The 25,680-nt window shown below is 49.5% G+C and overlaps 1 protein-coding gene across 1 annotated transcript; it reads left to right on the plus strand.

The window, feature by feature from the left end:
- The first annotated feature begins 5,970 nt into the window (after positions 1–5,970).
- On the plus strand, positions 5,971–25,680 carry IGFBPL1 (insulin like growth factor binding protein like 1). The gene is made up of 6 exons (XM_077756061.1): positions 5,971–6,059; positions 9,037–9,167; positions 13,543–13,734; positions 22,816–22,925; positions 23,589–23,705; positions 25,531–25,680. Exons 1-6 carry the CDS (start codon positions 5,971–5,973, stop codon positions 25,678–25,680), a joined length of 789 nt encoding a protein of 262 aa, XP_077612187.1.

The following is a 25,680-nucleotide window of genomic DNA, read 5'->3' on the forward strand; positions in this document are numbered from 1 at the left end:
AGATCGGGGCTTTACAGTCCACATGGCAGTCTCAGCCCTGAGGTCTTGCTGGGTCCTCAGAGAGTGAGGTTCAGAGAGAGGCTGTCACTTGTCCACAGAGGACTCAAACACAGGTACTAACGTTAAACCGTGAGGATCAGACATGAGGCATTAACGGGCCTTTTGTATCTTTATTCCATTTTCTCCCAGGGGCTCCCGTTTCCCCCTCTGTGTCCAGGTCTCTGCTTCCTCTCCTCTGCTTTCACCCCGTCCATTTATTCTGAGCTTACAGCAAAGCTAGGAATGGCCAGCCGTTCCTATACTCAGAAGGTGAGTATGGGGGTGTTGCACCCGTGTCTGAGAAGTTCAGAGTTGCCACAAAAAAAAAAAATGGGTAACTGAAGAAGACAAAAGCCCATTTTTCCACTCCCTCCTCTATTAAACATCCAATAAAGCAACGTTCATTTTCATTTCTTCTCACTTAATAAAATAACAGTAATACTAGGTACTATTTATTGAAGGTTCATCACGTGCTAGGCATGGGGCTACAGTTTTATAGTTATTATCTCACCTAATCCTTTCACAGCCTGTGCAGTTTGGACTAATTTAAAAAAAAATTTCAATGTTTTATTTATTTCTGAGATAGGCAGTGTGAGCAGGGAAGGGTCAGAGAGAGAGGGAGGCAGAGAATCAGAAGCAGGCTCCAGGCTTTGAGCTAGCTGTCAGCACAGATCCCGATGTGGGGCTCGAACCCACAAACCATGAAATCATGGCCTGAACCAAAGTCAGACGCTTAGCCAACTGAGCCACCCAGGCACCCCCAGTATGGACTATTATTCCCACTTCACGGATGGGAAAACTGGGGCTTTAGAGAGGTGAAGTAAATGCCCATAGTCGCTCAGCTAGTGAGTGGTAGAGCTGGAATCTGACATCTTTGTATAGTTTCTAAACAGGAAACAGACTCACACATTACAATTACACAAAGACATTGATAAAGGTCCCGTGTTGGGGTCCTCAGAGAAGACAGTGACCCCCTACTCTTCACTGGTCAGACAAGTCTGCACGACGTGCTCAGGCCTGAGTCCTGCCCGGTGAGAAGGGCCGCACAAGCCAGCCTGGGGTCCAGGGAGATGACCATGATAAAGAGGAGGTCCTGGAGGCCATGGGGGACATGGGGTTGATTTTGAAAGAATGCCAGGGGTCCAGAGGGTACGGGACCCCATGGGGTGGGCCACATTCTCTGGGTCCAGCTCAGACTTCTATTCTGAGCTCTGACCATACATCCAATTGCCTGCCTTGTGGTCATCTCATTTGGGATGTTCCATGGGGCTCCAGTCTAACGCACCCCAACTGAACATTCCCGCCAACCCATTCCTCCTCAGGGGGCCTCATGACAGGAATGTCGCCACCATCCACCCATTAGGCCAAGCCAGAGACCCAGAGGCATGCCCTCCAACGTACCCCCGGATCAAGCCCCGTCAGGTAGACTCTCCAATCCCTGCTGAATCCAGACACGTCTCCATCCCTAAAGTCACCACCACAGTCTAGGCTCCCTCACCCTCCCGGGACTTCAGGGTCACGGGATGCCACGCCCCATACCTCCCACACTGCGCCCTCATCCCCCTTCCACCCTGTGACCAGAGGGACCTTCCTGAAGTCCACATCCAACCAAGGAGGAGGGGGCTCCCTCTTAGCCCTTCCCTCCCAGCCCAAGGAGCCAGCTGGAAAGAGGAGAGAAAGAGGCCAGTGCCCTCAGGCTTCCTCCCTCCTTCCCCATGCCTGGGACTTCAGGTACAGGTACGCCCCGCTTTTCAAACGTTTATATTATGCCACTCGCTTTTATAAAAGACCTCCATTACTACTTATTTTCACTAGCTGAAAGAAATTCAAAGAGGATTTTTCCTTTATGAAAAAAGGCCAAAAGCAAAAACAGTGTTCAGCGTTTGTTTTGCAGTGAGCTGAACCATTACAGAAGCAGCAGGCACCCCCACAGGGAGACGGGCCGCCAAGCTGCTTCCCGGGGAGCACACTCCATCAGCATCTCCATCAAGCCACTAGAGCTTGGAACCGTCTGTGAGCACTGGTACTTTATCTCCATCTATTTTGTGCATCTGTTGGGAAGATGTGTTCTAACAGAAAAGCCTAAGAGAGGTCATCTTGGGGCTCTGGGAATGCTCAAAAATGTTTCCACGTAACAGCTTTATAGCATTCTGGCTCAAGGAAGGTTTCGTGGGAAGGAAGCTCCGCCCTCAGACAGTGGGGAAACCCTCATCTGTTTTCCCGAGGGGCTCCCATCAGACAGACTCCGTCTGTCTATCCATGACGCCTCTTCTGTCTCTCACCCTCCACGGCATCCCTCGACGATCTCACCAGACACACCGCGACACCAGAAAGTGACAGTTCTACTTTCTGTCATATTTTGGGCTAGTCTTTTCAAGTCTTATAAGATTAAGTAAGATTAAAAAAATTTTTTAATTAAACATTTAAGTTTCAACGTTTCAGTGAGAATTCTTAATTCCTGGCATTTGGACAGGACTTTACAGACCTCATATTCTTTCACATTCTTTTTTCACATGATCTTCACAAAGCTGGGGTTATTACACTTGATTTATGGTGAGGAAACGGATGCTCTCAGATTTCCCAGAAACAACAGAGCCAAGACTCCAACTTGGGTCTTCCAACACCATATCTGGGCTCTTCCCATTTTACTCTGGCTCCAAACTGAAGATAAACAGAACGTGTCCACTGACCCAGGAACCCATCCATGGTTCCTTCCCACATGGAAACCCACCTATAAAACAACTAAACGTATGCCTTCCTCCCAGTTTCCATGAATCACCAACAGCAAAGAAGACAGTTGCCATGAATGTGTGGTCATCCTGTGTGCCCTGTGTGACTCTGATAACTCACCTGGAGCTTGTAGAAATCATCTTGGTGGGAAAGCACTGCCTGTGGTCCCAGTGAGCGATCTCCTTCTCTGGATTGTTCTTTGAGCTCCTCTGGCCTCTTGGTTATTGACTGCTTCGGATATCCTGATGTTCTGCCCAGTTCTCTTCACAGCACCCAAAAACCTCAGAGAAAAGGCAAACATCCAGTCAAATATTTACCAGAGAAATGGAAGCAGGCCGGTGGCCTTCTTCCTTGTTTCAGAACAAAACTGACTATTTTTCTGCTCTTCCTCCTCTTCTCCTGCAAAGCAGGAACATCCCTCCTATTTCCTCTCTCCTGGACACTTGCTACCTCTTTTAGCCCCTTTGTGTGGGCGCTGGGCCCCCTGAGCTATCAGAACTTTGCCCAGTAGCTAAGGCCTCTTGGGCTAGCTATAAAAATTATGACAGGCAATAAAGTAGGACTCTGCCTCGAGGCAATAAAGTGGGAAACTAGGACCATGGGCTTCAAGATTCTCCTTGGAAACAAGGCCACCCATTGCTGGGAGAAGAGGCTGGGAACAAGTTCAAAACTGAACCCCACTCATGCGACAGAACCAGTTAGCTGTCCACCAGGATCCCTGTTCCTTTCCCCTACAGGGAGGCTGCTGCTTGGAAGGACCTGTCCTGCCAGGGCCACCCTCCCCGGGCCCTGGCATCTGGGAACAAGCATGGGAATAAGGCTCACCAACGGAATGTGAGCAGAGGTGACAGGAATTACTTCTGGGCCAAAGCAAGTGTGTCTTTACTAGCTTCTTCTCCATCTGCTGGTTTAGGACTCAAAGGCCCTAAAAAAATGGGATGGAATGAGCTTGGGTTCCTGCGTCGTTATGTAGAGGAATCTGTCCTCTGCACCACCTGTCCTCTCGCACACTGGTCCGTGAGCAAGAAATGAAGTTCTACTGCAATAAGCCAGCGAAGTGTGGGCTTACTCATTATAGCAAATGTTGCCCTAGTTGATGCGGCACAGAATGGGGAGGACTCGTAAGCATCGTGGGGGTCCAAGTCCTTTATTTGAAGGGCAAGAAAACTAAGGCTTAAGGAGGGGAAGTATACTTACAGGATTGGCCAAGCCTCAGAAAGCCTGCCATGCCTGCAGAGCTGTGCCCAGGTCATGAGCAGCTGTGTCAGGACTCTGCCTCAGGGCACTACCCACCCAACCAGGTGCCCGACCCAACAGCAGCCGGGCATAAACTATGTCAACCTATTATCTGTGATAGACACACTGCCCAGCAGACCATCTGTCTTGGGAGGCTGAGCTTGAGACACAGAGCAAGAGTTAAGCACTTGTCAGCAGGACTAAGAACCGAATAACATGCAGAGAGATGCAGGCATATAAGGCGTGGCCGCATCCTGGTCAGGGCAGAGCATGCCTCTTGCTGCTGAGGGTGAGCTAAGATTTCCCAGTTACCACAATGGCTATGGATTCTCAATGGTCACACTGTTTCCAAATGGTCTTCCCAGCCAAACGGGAACTAGACCACAGGTGTCCCTGTCTGTTCTGTTGCTTCACCACATCCATCAGCTCCTAGGCCAGGTAATGGTCCTACCACACTCTCACCCCCCTGAGAATTGTCTGCAGCTCCTCCCTTGCTCTCACTCCATTCATTCTGCCTCCCAGTGGTGCTCACCCATCCCTTCACCTCTGTGTGGGAGGGCTCACTTCCTCCTTTCCCTTCTGCCAGCTTGGAGGAGGTGACGTTCAGAATGGAGCAGCCACAACACAGAAAGAGCCCGGGCCCACTCCCCCTTCAACACTTGAGGAGACGAGGAATAGCTCATCTGAGGCTTTACAGGAATAAGGAATAAACATCTTTTATGTTAGAGTCATTGCACACTGTGGAGTTTGCTTGTTACAGCAGCTAGTCCTCATCCTAATGGACATGATTTCCCTTCCATTCACACTGCTACGCCCCAGTGCCAGCCTCAGCGCCTCATGCCTGGATTACCACAGAGCTCACTACCAGCCTTGCAGCCTCCAGCCCCCAGGCTTAGTGCAGAGACACATCTCCCAGAGTACAGCTCAGACCTCCCTTGCCCTTGCCAAGCACCCTCCCATGGCCTGCACTCCTGCCTCGGGCATTCCAAACCTTCCCAGGAGTTGCTTCAACCTTCTTTTCAGCCTGATCTCCACTGGTTTCCTGCGCACATTACATTTTTTGTGAGTTGCCAATCCTTCCCTAAACACAGCTTTCACACTTCTCTGGATCTTTAGGAAGCAAGGAATGGAGTCCTCTCAAGTTGTCTTTAGCTAACTGGGTTTCTTCTTACTCCCCTGAAGGGGTTTGGGACCCAGACTGGGAACGAGCTGGAAACTGAAGCCACTCTTGGGAATGGTTCCTCCCTGCCCTTGGCTGAGCCGTCTTTCTCATCTCTCTCTCCCTTTTGGCATTTTTGCTTCAACCTCTTTATGGTTCAGCGCCTTTGCTTTTTTATGGTTTCTGCTCTCTCATGGCTTCAACTCACCACAGCTGATGAGTATCCTTTCCATTTCTATCCCCTCCTTGCAGGGTCCACCAGTTCTAACCACTAACAGAAAAGCTCTGCCCCAGTTTATCTTTACCCCCAGGTAGGTCATATGTTCTTCTGTCTTTGGTTCAGTCGTACAGCCCTTTATTTCTTTGCTAGGGCTGCCATAACAAATACCACCACACAGTGGGGCTTAACCAACAGAAATCTATTCTTTCACAGTTCTGGAAGCTAGGGGTCCAAGATCAAGGTGTCAGCAAGTTTGGTTTCTATTGAGGCCTCTCCGTTTGGCTTGCAGAGCGCTGCCTTCTCAATGCCGTCCTGAGGCCTCCACCCTGTGCATGTGTGTCTCTGGTGTCTCTCTCTCCGTGTCCTAATCTCCTCTTCCTAGAAGGACACAAATCAAATTGGATTTGCCCATCCTAATGGCCTCATTTTAATTTTAACTACTTTTTTGGAAGCCCCATCTTTAAACACATCCTAAAATACTGGGGTTAGGGCTTCAACATATGAATTGGAGGTGGGGGGACATAATTCAGTCCATAACACCCCTGGTCTGATCAACTGAGGATCATGCAGGTAGCAAACAGACACCATGACTGACAAGTTCAGGCCATATGTGTTTGATCCCTTCACTCCAACCCTGACCATATTCTCCCCCTTCTTCACCATCGTTTTTGTTCAGTAAGTCCTAGTTCACACGTAATATTGGGTGTCAAGTGTCTCCTAGTCACCAGGGTGCACTCTTACTTCTCTTGGTGTGGTCTACATCTCTCTCATGGCACACTGGAGGCCTTCTTTCTTTGCTATGCGACACATATTTGTGGAGAAGCAGTCAGCTACAGGGGTTCTGAGTGCATACTCTGGGGTCAGCTCCACTGTGTCCTAGCTGGATAATTTTGACCAAGTTACTGTTAACCTCTCTGACCTTCAGTGTAATCTGAGATAAGGTATTCATGCTGCATGGTCATATGAGGTTGAATGAGCGAGTTCCCATAAAGCGTTTAGGAGGGTGTGTGACACACGTTAAGCACTCAAGGAACCTTAGCCATCTGGGGACACCTACTCTCTGTTGGGTGCTGAGTATACAGTCACATGACAGATCACTGTGTCTGAGTCCCAGCTCCCCTCATAGATCATAGTGGCTTTGAAGCCATGACTAGATCTGGTTCAATGCCTCTGGGATACAAGGGAGGCCTTGTAAATGCTTATTTTCAAAATTGAAAATAATGAAAGGAAAATAAAAAAGTCAGAGAACATGAGGACTGGGTCCCACATAACTCTGTTATTGGATGTCCAGAAACAAAGAAACACTGGAAATGTGTTTCCTCGAAAACCAGGCCCTCTCCTTCCCTGGAAGAATCAGTTCTTGGTGCATTCATGCCACAAGCTTCAGAGAAAAGAATTGCAAAGCCCCTCTCCTTCCAGACACAAGGAGATACTATCTTTTCCGGGAGAGCCCATCCCACAGGTGTTTCCTGGCTCCATTGCCTGTGCTTCAAATGACTATTTTAAATTCTTGGATTGTAATCGTGGTTTCTCTCAATTCTACAATTTCTCTTTTTAGACTATTAAGGAAGGGTCATTATTGAGTTGCCACCAACTGCCCCAGGGAGGCTGGGAAGGCAGCCACTTTAAAGTGGGAGAAAATCTAAAACACTTGTTCTAAAATGCTCAAGTTCAGCAAAATTTCTTCCATAGTAATAGGGACCCATTTCTAAGGGATTACGATGCTCCAGACATGACCCCTTTGAACCTGGACACAACCCTAGGTGATATATTTAATTTACCCTCCCTCATGTTTTTTCATTTTAGTGTTGAATCTAAACAAAGCACTTGACATCCATTTGCAGAGCATTTCAACATCTGATTTCCCTCTACCATTCTAACGTATGCAACCTTTCCAAATATTGTTTCTTCTATCCAATGCACATCAATGCACATCTATCCCTTTTGAAGTTTTGGATACTTCTGCTGAGTTCATCCAGGTTATCGATAAAAGCCCTGAATAGAACAGAGCCCTACAGCACTCCACTAGACCTCTTCCCAGGAGCCATGTAATGGCCCTGCGGTTGGCAGAGAGTGAAGAAAGAACCCAGGTTAGGCAGACTTACTGTCTTGCAACCGTGTATTTAGCAGGGTTCAGGGTTCTGGTGACATGACAGAAGGGAATCCAGCAGTCCCTCACAAAGGCAGTGCTTGTTGCCTGAGCTTTGGGAGCTTATCACAGAACAGCCTTTATTTATTCCAAAGACATATGGCCAGCTTAATTATTAAATTTAGAAACAGAAGAACCCAGATATCCAGATGATCGAGGCAATTTCTTCATTAAGTAACAATGATGGCTTTCAGGAGCGGGTATGACCCTAGACCAGGGACAATTTTTCTCACTTTGAAAAAGAATGAAACAAAATCTATAGTCCGATCCCATCCCTTCTCTGTCACAAATGAGCCTGGCTCCCCCTGCTGGCAGAATAAAGACAAACTCCTTAACTGGGCAGTCACCTTCGTGACTTTCGGCCCTTATCTTCCAGGACTAGACTCAACTCCGGATAAGTCCACGAGATGTGGACTGACCTCGCAGGTACCATCTGGCAATACTTCCCTCACCCAATCATTCATGTCACAATACTTACAAAGCACCTGTGTGCCAAGAAGTATGCCAGTCTCTGAGGATAGGTTCTCTAGGGACGTACTTTGGGCTTTCTTCCCATGTTGGCCAAGATCTTGGCTCAAGCACCATGTCCTCCCTGAGGAAGGTTTTGGTGCTTGCAATTGATGGCAGATGGAATGCAGACAATGAGAATACTGCTCAAGAAGGCAGACTAGGACAGCGTGCTGGGCAGGGGCTGTACAGGGCTGGCCCAGAGCAGCAGATCCCACCCAGCAAATGCCATTTCTATAGCACCAGGAGGGGACCCATTTAAACTGAAGGCCAACCATGTACTGGGAAAGGAAGTGTAGGCCAGGACACCCAGAGACCTGGGTCCCCACCCCAGCTCTGCCCTGCAGGGTTCTGTAACGTTGAGTAAGTTTCTTTCCTTCCTATGCTGCAGTCATGCCCTTCTGTAAAGTGAGGATGTCAGAGAGGGTCTCTAAAGACCTGTTTTCCTTACGTGACCCAGCTCACATGTCACCTCTGTGAAGCCCTGCCTGGTCTCCCTCAAAAACCCCATTGCTTCAGGAAGACTCACACCTCTGAGCACACAGTGACTATTTCTGTTCTCTCCTCCTAACTGAGAGTGCTTTATCTCAGCACATTGGTTCATTCGAATCATTAGGAAGTACAGAGTGAACTAATGAACGCGGGATGTTATTGCTAGGTCTGCAATCCCTGCATTTCCCACCAGGTGGCAATGTGCACAGGTGGCCACAACACAAACCTTGCATTTGGTAGAAGCTCTGAGAAAAGATGCTGAAGAGAACAGAGAACCAGGGAGGACATTCATCAAAGACTTATCCTCTGGCTCTTCAGTGCGTATTTCTTATCCCTTCCCAGCCCACACCTTTAAAGTGTCCTTCTTTAACACAGACCTGAGCACAGACAGCAACACAGACTTGAGCTACAGGCCTGGATTCCATGTTTCCAAGCTTCTCAGCTGGCTGAGCCAGGCAGTGATCTGGCCCTCACTGACCTCTCCGGCCTCCGCACTCTCCACAGCACCACAGCTGGGCTGAGTCGTCTCCTCATTCCTGACTGTGCCATGTACTCTATGGTCTTCATGCTTTCAGCCACACTGTTCCCTCTCTCTCCTTTCCTAGACAACATTTACTGGCTGCTCAAGGTTCAGCGTAGGGAACACGTTTTCCAGAAGGTGGACTCTTTTCCCCAAGCACTTTGCTGAAGCAGCATTTATTGCACAAAATCGCCTCCAATCTGCCTTCCTGAGGCCACCTTCCTGAGCACACAGCACCTGGCTTACTCATCTAACCACCCCCGGCACCCCACACAGGCCTGGCAAGCAGTAGCATGCCCTCTGAGAGATTGCTGAATGAAGATGAATCTATGAATCTACAAATTAGGGATGTGATGCAGCAGGATGAACAGAGAACCATCTCCCCCTCCCCAACAGGGAGACATCTGAGAATAAGACAAAAACGACTACAGTTGACCCTTGAACAGCGTGGAGGGGTTAGGGGCACTGACCATCCATACAGTTGAAAACCTGCATAGAACTTTTGGCTTTCTGAAACTTAACTACTAACAGTCAACTGCTGATCAGAAGCCTTACCAATAACACGGTCAACTCACATATTTTATATGTCATGTGTATTGAATATTCTTAACAATAAAGTAGGCTAGAGAAAAGAAAACGTTATTAAGAAAACCACAAGGAAAATGCATTTACGGCACTATACTGTAAAAAATCTGCATATAAGTGGATCTGCATGGTTCAAATCCATGTTGTTCAAGGGTCAACTGTACATTTTTATGTTGACACTGGCTCTGGAAGAGACTGAATGTTTCTCTGCACGATAATGACATACTATTACTTTGAAAGGAGCAGAGCCAAGGGCATGTTAAAAGGAGACAAATGCTTTCCTCAAGTGAGATGACGCTGTGTGGTCTTCTAAGAAAACGAATCCTCCCAATGACAAGGTGACATTGCCTTCAATTATTTACGAGGAAGCTGCTCACTCTCTGGGTGAAAAGGTAAAGTTCAAGGGGCTTTCCCCTGGCCCTGCCTCTTATGATAGCCCTGCTTCCATGCGTCACAGAACTCATGTTGGGATTCTGCTGGTTGCCAAGTGTGTCTCTTCTTTGCGGGACCTGGGAAGCAACCACAGGCGGGGTTGCTGTGATTTGCATGTGGGCCCTGAGTGCTGTCACTCCCCTCCCTTTGACTGTGGGCTACAGGGAGCCACCCTAGTAAATGGTCAGATACCCTTCTAGGGAGGCCTTAGAGGAGGATTTGTAGAATTTGTATAGCATCCTTCTGTAAAGAGATCTGGCCTCCCCTTCCACATTAGGTCTGAAAACTGGATAAGACACCCTGGCGATTCAAATCAGCTTTTGGACACCAGTGTTCCTATTGTACGCAGCAAGTAACAGTTTAGTAGGATGCTCACTCTTTCTTTCCTAGGGACAGTGTGACAGCCAGACAATGCCAAAGATCCCTGTGAGTCGAAACCAGGATGTCCTCCTCATCCTACAGGCCACCATGGTAGCTGCACCCTGCTATGTCTTTGGCAGTTAAGTGCTGCCCCTTGGTCTCTGCTCTTCTGCAATCCCACCATCCCTAGAGGACTCAGGGAGCTCCTCTCAAGGGTGGCTCTGTTACTATCATATGTGGCCAACAGAAGAGAGGACACACAGAGCTTTTCAAGGATACCAGAGCTCCCCTTGCTAATGAATTTCCCAATGTCATAGGGGAGGAGACGTCCTCTGGACCCCCTTGGGGAACGTAGTGGGCGGTTGTGCAAGTTGTCTGTAATAACTTTATTTCAAGATCTCCTCTAAGCCTTTTTTGTTTCTTCCTTTACAACACACTAGGGAAGTCCTGGTATCTCAACTAAATGCAGGTCATCATTAAGCCTCAGTTTCACGTAAGCAGCTAAGTAAACTACAGAGTCACTTCCAGCTACACCAACCAACACATTGAACCCAGAACACCTGCATCAACTCAATCAAGAGTTATATTCTGTCCTCTTTGGTCTTTCACTCTTAGAATCCATTCCTGCACATGCTTCCCAAGTTGCTGCAATGTAATTTAGCAAAATCTTGACATCCTTGTGGTATAAAAGCTCTATCTTCTCAGATTAGACTCTGTATTTGCCCTGCTCAAGCTCATGGAACTGGTGCCACAAAAGGCAGGTGGGGCAGGTCTTTTTTTTTTTTTTTTTTTTTTTTTTTTAGTGCTTATTTATTTTGGGGAGAGACAGAGGCAGAGACAGAGCATGAATGGGGGAGGGACAGTGAGAAGAAGATGCAGAACTAGAAGCAGGCTTCAGGCTCCACACTGTCAGCACAGAGGCTGATGCAGGGCTCGAACTCACAAACTGTGAGATCTTGACCTGAGCCAAAGCAACGCTTAATCAACTGAACCACCCAGGCACCCCAGGTGGGGTAGGTCCTGAAAAGAAAGGGTTTGCCTTGCCAGGTAACTTGCCCTGGGTAACTTCACACAGGATCCTTAACCAGGGGAAAGTGAATCTACCCCAACATAACTGGTAGGCTGCTTCCACTGGAAGAAAAAAATTTAAAAAAGGCTTAGAATAACTCAAAGGCTCAAGATTCTCAACTTCATTTCCTTCATTTGAATCCACTCAGATATCCCCATTCAAGGCCAGTACCTGCAAACAGTTGTTGTATTAATCTTTCTGGGTGTTACAGTTATTTACAACAGGAGGGCAAGTCCCCTGTCATATCTTGGCTGCCCCACATCTAAATTTCCATCGTTGAAGAGCTGGCTTCAACATCTGACTATGCTCCCTCTTCCACAGTACCAAAGTGAAATCTGTCCCTCTATAACTCCCCCTCCCTTGCATGGAAACCCACCCCTCTCTCTGCTCTGGAATGGCCTGCCAGGGGCTTGGAGGCAGGGATTTTATTTTCTCCCAGCCTGGATGAGGGATTTCTATGAATGGCCGAACTGTTAAGCTTGAGATTCAAGTCTATGGTTCATTTATGGAGAAATCTCTCGCCACCCTAGCTCCTCAGACTGGGACACTGACACCCACTTTAGCAGCTTCTGAGTATGCATGCATCCCCTCTAAGTGCGGTACGAGCTAGCCTCCCCTGTGTGCCAGCTGTGAGCAGAGAAGGTAGAAATTCACACTACGGGAACTCACCACCCGCCAGACATCACAGGTGCCTCAATCCCCTTCCCTGCCAGGGGAACTCATCCCTTCTTTTCCCCATAATCTCATGAGACCCGCAGATGTCGCCCACAGTGTTAATTGGCACTCTGGGAACCAGAGTTTACTGGGCTATGGGCTTTGCAGGCAGTTTTAAAGGAAATGGACAACAACCTAAAAGGCCCCTCCATCTCTAAGAGCTCAGAGAAAGGAATAACTGCACAGGGCAAATGAGGATGAAGGTGTGAAGGCAGGAAGAGCCTTCCATACAGCTTGGTCAGCAAGTTCCTCCCTCCAACCAATGTCTTCACTTGGCCACACACCAAACTCCAGCAATCACGACTCCTTAGGGTGTCCTGTGTGGGTTCCCTGACTGGGCCAGGGATAGGATACACAGAGCCTGGCTTCAAGCACAGGCCACATGAATAAATATCTGATTACAAAAACCTGGGCTACCATATCTTTCCAACATGCACTGTCCACGAACCACAGATATGCTGACACTCGTGAGCCAGGACATTCATCACAGCATTACTTGTAGTAACAAAAGGATTGAACACTGACTAAATACCTGCGGGTTTTGTGCAGTTAAACACTGTGCAAAGTTTGAAGGTCTGAGGTCAACCCCAAATAGATGACCATATCTCATCACAACCAAAGTCACTTTCGACTGTAAAATATACCATGACTTTAGTATCATGGGGGGGGGGGCAATTAAACAATGCTCCATTGTTTGTACAAGCCCTATTTCAGAGATGGTAAGAGGTAGGGAAACTATGGGAAATACCAAAGGTGGAAAAACTTAATGCAGAGTAACATTCAGGGCATGCTAGTGTGTGCGTGCGTGCGCGCGCGTTGTGTGTTTAAAGGAAGGAGCTATGCAACCATACGTGCTTTAATGGGCATGCAGAATTTCTGCAAAGACACAAGAATCCGATAATGAGTGGCCTCTTGAGGCTGGGGTGGATCACTGGATCATAGGGTGGAAGGGAGACTCTTTTCATCATTGTATCCATTTGTAAACTCTGAAATTTTAAACTATGTATTCCCTTTTTAAAATAAAACTTTGAAACCTACTAAACGCAAAATAAAGTAGCGCGTCCTTGTGGGAGGATTAAGGGACAGGACCGCTGGACCCAGCTTTGAATCTGGACACCGTACACCCAATCCCGGCGCCACCACAGCGTCCTCGGGCAAGTTCCCGCCTGGAGTGGTCTGTTTCCTCCCAAGAACCCAATGGGTCTAGGAGAGCAGGTATCGGGACGTCACTCCAGCTGGGAATTGAGGCAGCCGGAAGCCCACCCCTCGGCTCCGGTCCCAGGCCGGGCAGCCGGCTGAGGCGCCCCGCGGTGGAGGCCCGGCCAATCAGCGGCCGCGGGGCGGGCGGGGTGGCGGCGCGGCGCGCACGAAACCCAGCGCTGCGCGAAGCAGAGGCGCCAGTGCCGTCCCGAAGCAGACCATGCCGCGCTCNGTGTCTGCTCGCTGCGCCTGCGCGCCCGGTACGCGCCCCGCGCGCACCCCGGCCACCTGCACAAGGTGCGTGATGGCCCCTGCGAATTTGGTGAGTATGACTTTTGCCCCGCGGTGCTGGGATAGAAGAGGGACACCCCCCCCCCAACCCTCAGGAGTGTGGGACGAAGGATCCCTTAATGGCCAGTGGTTGACAGCCTCAGTTTTTCCTTTGGAAGCAGTAACAGAAGGAGATTGGGACAGGAATCCACATCCTGCACCCTTCCTTACCAAGCTCATGGAGATACAAGTCCCCAAGCTGGTCAGAATTCTGGTGAGCCTGTTGTCCCTTTTAGTACAGTACCAAAAGTCCTGCAGTCATGTGCAGGTCTGCCATGGTCGCCTCCACCAGACTGGGAGTTGGGGAGGAGGCACCCTGCTGGGTGTGAGCCCCCCAGGTCCAGCACCAAGCCAGGCCAGGGTGGGGTTTTTAAAGGGAGAGTCAGAGAAGGTGAAGATCCTGGAGAAGGAGGAGGTCCAGACAGGAGACTCAGGAATCACTAGGCCAGGACACCAGGGTTGGGGCCCTGCTGGGAGGACCTGAGGGATCTCCCACCCAGGACAGCTAAGACCTTTGGAGACCTAAGCTCTGAAAAGATGAGGGTGCCATCAGGGAGAGACCTGGGTTTTCTGAGTCTAAGGCTTATATGACTTGGAGGGTCAAGGAATCGAAATGTATTCGTTGCTGGGTACCTGGAAACTTAAAGTTCATTAACATCACAGTAAAGTCGTCTAAAGTTGCCCACCGCTATATATCATTTTTAAAACCCAAACAAAAATAAACCAAAAACATCAGTATAGATATGCCCAGTGAAGCATCCTTCTGCCCCATTAGGTTTTGAAGAACTGCCCCTGTCTACACTGCCTGAAGGGGCCAGTGGAGGGTTGAGGTGAGTGAGCTTGTGGCCAGGATGTTCCAAGGAGCCTGGCTTGGAGTTCTGGTCTGGGGCTGGAGACCCAAGTCTAGACCTAAATGCCCAAGTCAGGGTAATGACTTTACTATTATTTTCCCAAGCATTTCTGGTAGGTGCACTCAAGTGCAGGAGACTCAGGAGGTTGTTGGGGATGAGACAGGAAAGCTCCTGTCCCGGAAAACAAAAACAGTGTGCTGCCCATTGAGGGGGGTGAGGTAGCCCCTGAGCACAGGAAAGTCACCGGTGGCTGCTCCTGGCTGGGGTGCCCGGTGGAGGAAAGAGCTGGCTGGTGCTTCCATGCTGCTGCTGGTTCCCTGAGTGATCTTGGGCTGGTACCTAGCCCTCTCTGGGCTGAGTCAGCCCTGTGAAACCACTATTGAGGCCCCTTCCACCTTGAACCTTTGTTTCCGCCGTGTGGCATTAAATAGTCCTGTCTCCTCCCTTCTAGTTCCTAATCCTCCTTTTTTACAATCTGCTTTCTTAGCAGTTAATTCACAGGCAGTTCTCTTTGTCTCCAGACAAGTACTCCACACGCGGGAGACACAAGAAATGCTGACCAGGTCCCTAGAATCCAACCGGTGCTGATGGTCTCAGATGATTTCTCCCTAGAGTGATTGTCTGTTCCTTGAAGACACATAGACCAAATCTGCTATTATGCAGAGGAGAATGAGACCCAGGGGGTCAGGGGACACATCCAGGGTGACCAGTAAAGCCTGACCAGCATCCAGGACCCCAACACCCTCTGCGGTTACTCTTTCAGGACAGGAGTTGATAGTGTTAAGACAGGCAGGTGGTGGTTGCCATGGTTACCAGAGTGCGGCCAGATGGCAGATGGAAACCCCATTCCCCTAATTCACTGAAAATTACCAAATGACAAGTAAATGTGACAGCCCCTCCACTCTGATCTAGGGGGCTCTGAGGCCCACCCCAGGCACAAGCCCCAGGAGTCAAGATGTTCAAGGAGCCAAAAGGAGGGGAATTCAGAAGCTGCTTTTAATGATCCCATTGGTGACAGGCATGAGGCCTCCCCGGAATTTAGCTCTCCGTCCCCACCAGCAGGTGTATCATTTGCCACAGACCTGGGCACTGTTTCCCCATCTCTTCTTGTCCTGAAGTGTTTGTGTGGCCCCTGCCCAGGTGTCCTGGTGAGCATGAAGGGTAGACGGGGGAAACTTTCCTGGCCAGTGAGGGTGACACTCGTTGTGTGCTGCCCTAAAGTCATCCTTTATTCAGAAGACGTAGCAGGGGCACTTTTTAACAATGCCCCTAGGGACCCCGGTGGAAGGGAAATAGGCCGAGTCATGGTAGCAGCTGTTCTCCCTCAACACTGTTAATAAAATCACCCCTCCTCGGCTCTCACCTACCCTTCAGTAGCGAGCACCTGACTTCCACTGAACGAGAGCTCTGTAAATATCTATTAGGTTCCGCACAGTGTGGGAAGTCTTCTTACACGTAACTCGGAGGGGCATTTGGAAACCCTGTGGAGGCTTAACCTCTGTCCTTTCCTCCCATGCTCTGAAACTCTCCCAAATGCCCAAGAGCGAGAGCAATCCTTTGATTAACACACTGAATGAAGGCTCACCCTGTTCCCACATATGAATAGTTCTCTACTGTTGGAATTGCTCTTGCACCCCATCTTCTTACTCAGTTCTCACAACCACCCTGCCCAGACCTCGCTCCTATTTAATAGAAAGGAAAACTGAGGCCCACCAAAGGGAACTCCCTGGAGCTGCATGGCTAGCTCTTAGCTGAGGTAGGGCTCCAGCTGGGTTTTCCTGGCTTTTTATTTCAAAATGTTTATTTATTTAAGGGGGGAAAGGGGCAAAGAGAGAGGGAGACACAGAATCCGAAGCAAGGTCTGAGCTGTCAACACAGAATCCTATGTGGGCCTCAAACTGTGAGATGGTGACCTGAGCCAAAGTTAGACGCTCAACTGACTAAGCCACCCAGGTGCCCCTCTTGGCTCTTTCCAGATGGAGCCATGCACCTCTAGCCCGCTGGTCACCTAATTAGGAAGGGGCTGCAAACTGGCTACAGTTGAGTCACAAGGGTTTCTCAGTCTGGATCCACTGTCCTGTTTTCCCCCCAAGGCTTGCTGCTGGTTCCTCTGTTGAGCACTGGGTGATGGCCCCAGAGAGGAACAGGGGTAGCTTTACAGAAGGGGAAATACCTGAGAGAAACCCTGAAGGACTGGTAGAAAATCCTTGGGCACAGAAGCAGGGATAGAAAGGCTCAGCATGAATTAGGCACAGAGGTAAGAGCTGTTATGAGGAGGTAGGGAGTCCTGTGATGGGTGTGAACAGTGGCCTGCTGGGCAGGTACCCAGGGGGATGGTTGGGGAAGTGGGTGACACCCAGAGAGGTTTGGGGCGGGGGCATCGCCAGCCTTGAGTGCCAGGCTGAGGGATGAAGCTTCATTCTGTACTAAGTCATTGTTTTCGTTTCTCATTTGTTAGGTGGCGTGGCGTTGTTGTTAAAAGGCTGTATTATTGCATGTGTGCTCCCTGACCATTTGCTAACATTGGGAGGGGGTGGGGATCCTGCAGAAAGCGGGTTTTGAATAGCATGTTTTGAATGCTAAATTAGATAGGAACAGGGCCCCGTGCCAATACCCAACAGGGCACCGAGCCCCTGAAGCTTCAGTGAGCTCTTGAGATCCTGAATCTTAGAAAATTCACCTCGGTTGAAATTCAGGCTCCACTTAGAAATCTCAGTCTGTGAGGTGCGTGTTACCAGGTAACCAGGAGAGGCTGCAAATGCCACTTTGTGAGAGGGACAAAGAAGGGGGGCCTCGTGCTCAAAAGCCTTTCATGCCGAGGGAGGGGGTCTGAGGCACGGGCTGCGGGGAGCCGGATTAAGCTGTTTCTCCTTCCACATCCTAACGTGACTATTAGCATAAATTATCAGGGCTGTTCGGTGCGTTGATGATTAAACTCTTTGCTTGTGCACTTCTTTGTACAAGCAGATGGGGTCCTGGGGGACGACTTGATATTCTTTCTTTCCTTGGCACCGTTAACTTTGAATAAACCTCGGAGGCATTTGGGAAGATCTTTCATTCTAGCCATCAAGGACATATTTAGCTGACCAGGTGGGGGACGGATCACCACACACAATAATAATAGTATGGACCCTTTCATTTGTACAGACCCACATGGTTAATAATTCAGTCACATCCATTCCCTCCCTTCATCCCAGAGGATGTGGGGTAGCAGTCATTGTCTTTGTTTGCAGACAAGGAGGAAATGGTTAGCAACTTGCGGAAGCTCCCTTGGTTGGCACCTGGACCCCCAGGCATTTGAGTTTCCCCTGGTGCTCTTTTGCCACACCCAGTGGGTGCACAGGTGGGCGACTATTCTGTTACCTGAGCGGTGGATCTGTGCCACCCCAGCATTTCTAGGGCTGTTGCTGGCATGGACAGAAGGAAACAAATGTTTAGCAAGAAAGATCTAGAGAAACAAAGCTGGCACATTCCGACTGGACCCACCAGGCGCCGTCCTCCCTCTTGAAATCTGTGTCACCCTTGTCAAATGCAGGTAGAAAGCACCTGGCTCTTCCCGGAGTGTGGCAGCTCTGGCAACAGTGAGGGGAGAGGCTGTGCCCCAGGCTCGCCAGGATGAGGGCTATGGGCATGGCCTCTGGAGCCTCAGGGTAGATAAAGCCCACCGGTAGGCCTGCTCCCCAGAGGCCAGTAGGGGCTTTGGAGCAGGCAAGGCACTTGGAGGAGATTATCCTTGGCGTAGCACAGTCTGCCAAGTCCTTGGGTCTCTCTGGGGAAGTCTTTTAGTTTGCAACTAAAGAATAGTCTTGTAACTGTCCTTTCCAATAACCGAGGGGGAGGGGAGGAGGAGAGGAGGGCGAACAGGCCCCTGTGCCCATTTGAAAGAAGAAACTGAGACCAAGTCACAGCATTGGGGTTTAGCAGAGACAAGATTTGAACCTGGGTTCATCCTGCCTGTAGTCATGACGTTGAGCACCCCAGCACCACACTTGAGTGAGCCCTTGGGGACAGTAGGATTGGCAATGTCCTGCTAGTGTAGAGGACCTATCAGCCGTTTAATAGTATCTCTACATCACTCCCTGGGGTGATGTTTGGAGGGTTTTATTCTTGTGCAGAAGAGAGTAAACAGAGCAGCCCTGAGACTGTATCCTTAGACAGGCTTGCTGGTGAGATTAACCCTTGGCTAGTGTCTGGGAACTTGGATTTCCAGAGGATTCCTGCCATTTGCAGAACTGCTGAGGGCGGCTCGCTGTGCCTAAACTATACCAACACTGTGGTTCATGCTGCACACCTGCTTTCCTTCTGGGACCCTGGGATTTTGGTCATAGTGAGCAGAGGGTGCCCAGGGGACCTGCCCCCAATAAAAATCCCAGGCAAGGGGTGAGCCTCCCTGGGAGAGGGATGTTCTCACCATTCACTGCTGGGGCTTAAGCGTGTCCTGTGTGATCCACTGGGAGAAGTTCCTGAAAGCTTGTGCCTGGTTTCCCCTGTCTTCACCCCCTGAGCCTCTTTTCCCTTTGCTGTTTTGCTTTGTCTTCTTTCACTGTAATCATAGCTTTGTATAAAACTGTGCTGAGGTCTGGGGGCGCCTGGGTGGCTCAATCAGTTAAGTGTCCTACTTTGGCTCAGGTCATGATTTCATGGTTGGGGAGTTTGAACCCCACATCGGGCTCTCTGCTGTCAGCATGGAGCCTGCTCTGGATCCTCTGTCCCCCTCTGTCTCTGCCCATCCTCCGCTTGCATGCACGTGCTCACTCTCCCTCCCTCCCTCTCTCTCTCTCTCTCTCTCTCTCTCTCTCTCAAAAATCTCTGCTTTTTTAAAATACTGTTTTGAGTTCTGTGAGTCCTCCTAGCAAATCACTGAACCTGGGGGTTGTCTTGAGGATCCTCAACACGACCCCTAAGGAGCCCTTTCTTATTCTGGAATGGAAACAGTCAACGAACGTTTCACTTTAAAACTCACTGTGGTGGGGCGCCTGGGTGTCTCAGCCAGTTAAGCGTCTGACTTCAGCTCAGGTCACAGTCTCATGGTTCGTGGGTTCGAGCCCCAGTTCAGGCTCTGTGCTGACTGCTCAGAGGCTGGAGCCTGCTTCAGATTCTGTGTCTCCCTCTCTCTCTGCCCCTCCCTACTCATGATTTCTCTCTCAAAAATAAAATAAATAAATAAAAATAAGTGTGAGGTTGATGGAATTGGGGTGCCTAAGTTTGAGTCCCCACTCCTCTAGGCACCTCATCTTTCTGAGCCTTGGTTTTCTCATCTGTAAAATGGGGATAAAAGCACCTGCTTAGCAGGGTAGGTATAAGGATTAAAGGAGTAGTGTATGTGGAAGAGTCATATAAGTAGAAGGCAAGACAGTGTGGACAGAGCTCAGAGCCCAAGCCCTGGGCTCAAAGCCTTGCCAACTCTGCTAGCTCCACAGCAAAATAGAGTGCCTGGCACACCGCAAGCTCTCAGTCAGATGGTGGCATTATTACCACTATTACTATTAATGACATCAGTGGCTGATTAGGAAGAGCTATTATGGATAAAAATATTTTAAATTTACAATCAGATGTGTTAATATTAAAACCAGATTACTATGACAAAGAGCAGCATGAGGAAAATTTTCGAGATAACTGGACTCTTCTATATCTTGGTTATGGTGGTGGTTATGTGACCATAGGCATTTTGTCAAAACTTAGAGCTGCACTCTGCAAGGAATAACATGCTGTATGTGAATTTAAAAATAAATACAAATTTCAGGGTCAGTTTGTCAACCAAAGCTGGGGCTCTTTTGTAATAGAGGTGGTATTTTCTGCCACAAGATCAGTAGCAAAGACAGAATTTCCAAGACAGTCTTGCTTAATGGTAGTTACTCAAAAGAGGGAGAGGGAAATTCGAGGAGAGAGAACGTTGAAATGTGATTTACCGGTTTATTCATTTAGGCCTGAAAGGGACTGATGAAACCTCATTTAAAATTGATGACTTTACATGAATGAAAGTAAAACATGTTGATTGAGTGTCCCTCTGGAATCCATTGAGGGCTCTGGAATAAGATGTGGTTCTGATTGTTCCCCCAGTGAGCCATTTGAGGCCGGCTGGGCTCCGGGGAGGTAGTGTTGGCGAGAGGGGGTGGATAAATTAGATTCTCTTTGTCATGTTGCAGATGGGGCCCCTGTTGGAGGTGGGGGGTGTGTGTGGTTCTTTGTGGCAGTTTGCAGGTGGCTGGGATGCATAGGGCATGTTAGAAGCCTAGGACCTTGGTTCACTGAGGGGCCTTTGGTTACACTCAGTGTTGTGGGTAGAGGTATGGGGCTTGGGGGCCAATCATATGGGCACAACTGAAGGAGTGGGCTGATCAGGCTGAGAAGGAAGAAGGCAGCCTGGGGTGGAGAAGGCAGCATCTGTGCGGCACTCAGAGGCTGTAGGACTCCAAAAGGCATCAACACATGGGAGTTATGAGGAGGTGGGTTTTAGCTCCAAGTGAAGGCAAGCTTTCTTAGGAACGGAGCCGTCCAAGGATGGACAGGCCTGGCTCCATAGGTAATGAGCTCTCTGTCACTGGAGGCATGCAAGTAGATGCTAGATGAGCACATCACAGATGATCAGGCACAGGATCTTGGGGAGTTGGGCCCCTCCAATCTTAGATTCTGGTTCTAAGGCAACTTTCCGGAGATATTTTTCTTTGGTACCAGCTTGACAAAGTCTGTCTGGAGAGGCCAGAGCAGCCTCGTTTCTATGTCTTTTCACTCCTGTCCCTCCCTGATCTTCCTGTAGCCTTCAGTCCCCTTTCCTTGCTCTCCTTTTTATTGTAGCCTCACCCAGGCAGGGGAGGGCCCTTTCCTTCAATGCTTCAGCCCCAGGAGCATAGATCCTGCAGTTTGATGGCCAGAGAATGAATGTGTTTGCTCTTTATTTGCCATGTGCTTCTTCATCCAGTCATCTGCTTACCAAACCTGCTCCTGATGTCCCCTTACGTGTCCTGTTAACTTAAACCATTACTCTGACACTCATCACCTAGTAAGATCAAGTCAACAGCCCTGCAAGCAGTGGGTATTAATTATCCCCATCTTACAGACAAGTAAACCCAAGCAGAGAGCATTTTCCTCCCCAGGCCCCACCATTGCATCTTGCCCAAGAAACCGAGGGCCAGAGGCAGGATGGGCCCAGCTAGTTCAAGTGAGGCCAGATGGAAGCACCCGACCCGGATGCCAGGAGGCTGTGCTCCAGCAGGTCAAAGAGGTACAGACACCCTGGTCCTGGACTAGGACACATACCTTCTAGATCCTGCAGGATGAGGAGCCGTCCCCTGTGCAGTTGAGGGGTGCATTCCATGCAGAGGCTTGGGGAGGCAGTGTGGGCCATTGAGGGGCTGGGTGGAAGGCCAAAGCCAAGGTGGCTGTACTTGATTCTTTTAGCACCAATGTGAGCAGAGCAGGCGGTGGGCCCAGGGAGGAGGACAGTGTGGAGTGTCAGCCAGGAAGTTCTAACTCGGAGGCCTGTGTGGTCTCCCTCCCAGCCAGATCCCCCCCAACCCTCCCTTCCCTTTCGGTAATGTTCTGGCAGCCTAGAGCTGCACTGCCTGGGTACCATGATCCTGGCAGCTCCCTCTCTCCGCGCGTCCTCAGTCCCTGCGCCTCTGGCTTGTGCTTGCAGCTCTGCCCACTGGGAGGGGGCCGTCAGGGGAGGGAGGCCTCCCGAGAGTCTGTGATATGCAAACGAGCATCTGGACCCGCCCCGCAGGGGTCTCAGCTCGGTGTGTGCAGCTGTTCAGCATGGCCTGTTCTTTGAACCGCCCTCCATGTGGAAGGAGAAAAGCCCATCTGTTAGAAGACTCAGTGTTGGTGAGGTGACACCAGCCCCTCCCCGGGCGCGCGCAGCATCTCCCGGAGTTGAGCTGTAAGCAGATGGCAGCCGGGGTCCTGGAAGGGGCCCTGGGCGGGAGTGTGATCAGACCCGAGCCCTGCCACAGACCTGGCGGGTGGTTTGGGAAGTCGCCTCTCCTCCCCAGATCCCTGTTTTCCTGTTGGTAGAACAAAGACAATGGATGAGGAGACGTGTAGGCATCCCTCCAGGTCTGAGGGAAACACGAGTGTGTTCTTTATGTGCTTAGAGCTTTCCTTTGCGGCTGCCCCCTCAGGTGGGACTGTCCCAGCAGGCTCTCTGCAGGTAGGGAGTTCTAGAGGTGGGTGCTGGGAACCCGGCACGGTAAAGCTTGTGATCCCTTGTCTTCTTCCTCCAGCCCCTGTGGTGGTCATTCCACCCCGGAGTGTCCACAACGTCACTGGGGCACAGGTATACCTGTCCTGTGAGGTGAGGGCCGTGCCCACCCCTGTCATCACGTGGAGGAAGGTACTTCTGTGAAGGAATTCCTGTGGNGAGAATGAAAGAAAAAGAGAGGAGTTTCTCATGTGTTTGTATATGTGTCTTTATACGTAAAGCCACTATTTTAAAAAGATATGTTACATGTTCACTCCTCCACCTCCAGGTTTACATCTCAAAACTTTTACCCCAAAGCTGTCCCCAGAGAAGGGGAGTGCCATCCTTCCTTGTGCCATTTGCTCCCTTGGCCACTTAGCGGTCGGGAAAGTTCACCTATGTATCTAACCTAGATCCGCTGGAATGAAGTTAGAGCCTACTTCACTGGATCTGGGTTTTAGAAAGACTATCCAAGTCTTAGTCCAAAACTAGATCTTCCTGCAGATCAATTTTTGAGAGACTGGCTTGGGTCACAGCATATGTTGTCCTCCTATCTCGACGGCCCAGAGAAGGGCCATGAAATTCTGAGCCACTTCTGTGGGACAGTGATGGCGTCGCATCGTTGCTGTCCAGCAGGGGGTGCTGTCTGCACATACACTTAGGGTTAAAAAGCCACTGATCTTTTAATAGGAGGAAGAGGTGCTAGGCTTTGGCTTTGAGTCAGTAGGAAGATGAAGACAGCAAGGATGTCTGTGGTGCATTTCTTATGCAGAAATGCTTTTTCTAACTCACTCCTGGCTTTCCTGTCCTCTGTAGGTCACACAGTCTCCTGAGGGCACTCAGGTGCTAGAGGACCTCCCTGGGGATCACGTCAATATAGCTGTCCAGGTGCGAGGGGGCCCTTCTGACCACGAGGCCACAGCCTGGATTTTGGTGAGTATCTTGTTTGTTTAGGATTACTGGCTATTATTCATTGGCCCTAATAAAGCACCCTTTTATTTTTATGGCACATTACACACTTCAAAGCTGTTGTTAACCCTTTTCTCGTTGGACCCTACAGTAACTGTGAGGAAAGCTTAACCCCTGAGAGCATAAGTGATCTTCATTGGTGGTCAGAATTTGTGGCCCCAAAAAGATGTCCCTGCCCTAATTCGTGGAATCCGTGGATATGTTATATCCAAGAGGGGATTAAGGTTGCAGATGGAATAAAGTCAGCCAGTCAGCTGGCTTTGAAGACGGAGGAAGAGAGCCACAAATCCAGGAACACAGGCAGCCTATCTAGAATGGGTTTTCCCCTAGGATCCCTAGGAAGAAGGCAGCTCTTCTAATACCTTCATTTTAGCCCCCTGCTTCCCATTCAAGAACTAAATAAATATAGGGGCGCCTGGCAGGCTCAGTCGGTAGAGTGTGCAACTCTCGATCTCAGAGTTATGAGTTCAAGACCCATGTTGGGCATAGAGATTGCTTAAAAATAAAATCTTTTTTTTTAATTCTTTTTATTTTTTTAAAATAAAGTCTATTTATGTTGAGAGAAAGAGAGAGAGAGAGAGAGAGAGAGAGAGAGAGAGAATCCCAAGCAGGGTCTACACTGTCAGCACAGCCCAACATGGGGCTCAAACTCACAAAACTATGAGACCATCTGAGCCAGAGTCAGACACTTAACTGACTGAGCTATCCAGGCACCCCAAAAATAAAATCTTTTATAAAAAAAATTTAAAAACCTAAATATAATAAATGTGTGTTGTTTTAAGCCATTAAGTGCGTGGAAATTAGTTATGGCAGCCATAGGGAACTAATTTATACACGTACCCAAGACCACCTAGCCAATAAAGAAGACTGCATGTTGGCGCCCCCTCCAGGGCTCTTCTAGGCCACGTGGCAGTTCGAGTCGTGAGAACGCTGTGGTCTGAAAGAGTGAGGGAATGACAGAATGGGGGTCTGTGTTAGGCTGGCCACTCTACCTCTTGGGCTCAGTGTCCACAGTTGTAAGAGGAGGGCCCTGTGACCCAACAGTCTGTGACTTAGCTGCCAGTCTCCTGTAGTATCAGGATAACGATGCTCCCCCTTTCCCTCCCAATGAGCGTGAGTTCAAAATGAGATGGTGTACTTAACCCCTGGCCAGTTTGCAGTGACTCACGATTGACAACTGAAGCAAGAGAGGAGAGAGCCAGTGTGGGTCTGTTCTTCAGGGGCATGAGAACAGGCTGCTCTCTGGGGGTGTCCAGCTCATTTCACCCCCATCTCTGCAAGGTTTGGTGATGTCTCCATCCAGCTCAGAGACTCAATATGCAGCTGGGTCCATGGCTTTTTCAAATCAAGCACCTCCCCGTCTTGATTACAAGAAAGGGTAGGAGAAGATGGTCTCTCTCCTGTTACTTTGTAAAGGCTGCCTCCATGGGGAACACTTGCAGGCCATTCCCTGGTCAGTAAATTTTTGTTCTTTTAACTTGGAGTGTTTTCTTGTGATGTATGTTTATCACCTTCAATAAAAGGACCAGGTAAGCTCACAGTAAAAGACAGGAATGCAAAGGAGGCATTAAAATGAGAGCCGCCGGGGCGCCTGGGTGGCTCAGTCGGTTAAGCGTCCNCAGAGAATAAAATTTAACTCTTTTTTGGCAGCTGAGGCAAGAAGAGAAATAATGTGCTCTATCTTACTTTGAAAAAGAGTAAGTATTCAGACACATCATTAGGAATGAAACAAGGAAGTGATTTTGCCGTGCTCTATATGACTACATAAACTTGCCTGTTTTATTTCTAGATCAACCCTCTGAGGAAGGAAGATGAAGGAGTGTACCTGTGCTATTCAGCAAACGCTGTTGGGGAGGCCCAGTCCCATGGCACGGTGACTGTTACGGATCTGAGTAAATACACAGGCCCCCGCTTCCCAGCTCCGGACGACCGCCTGTGA

Source organism: Crocuta crocuta, unplaced genomic scaffold (assembly GCF_008692635.1).
Source record: "Crocuta crocuta isolate KB4526 unplaced genomic scaffold, BGI_CrCroc_1.0 scaffold431, whole genome shotgun sequence".
NCBI classification, from domain to species: domain Eukaryota; kingdom Metazoa; phylum Chordata; class Mammalia; order Carnivora; family Hyaenidae; genus Crocuta; species Crocuta crocuta.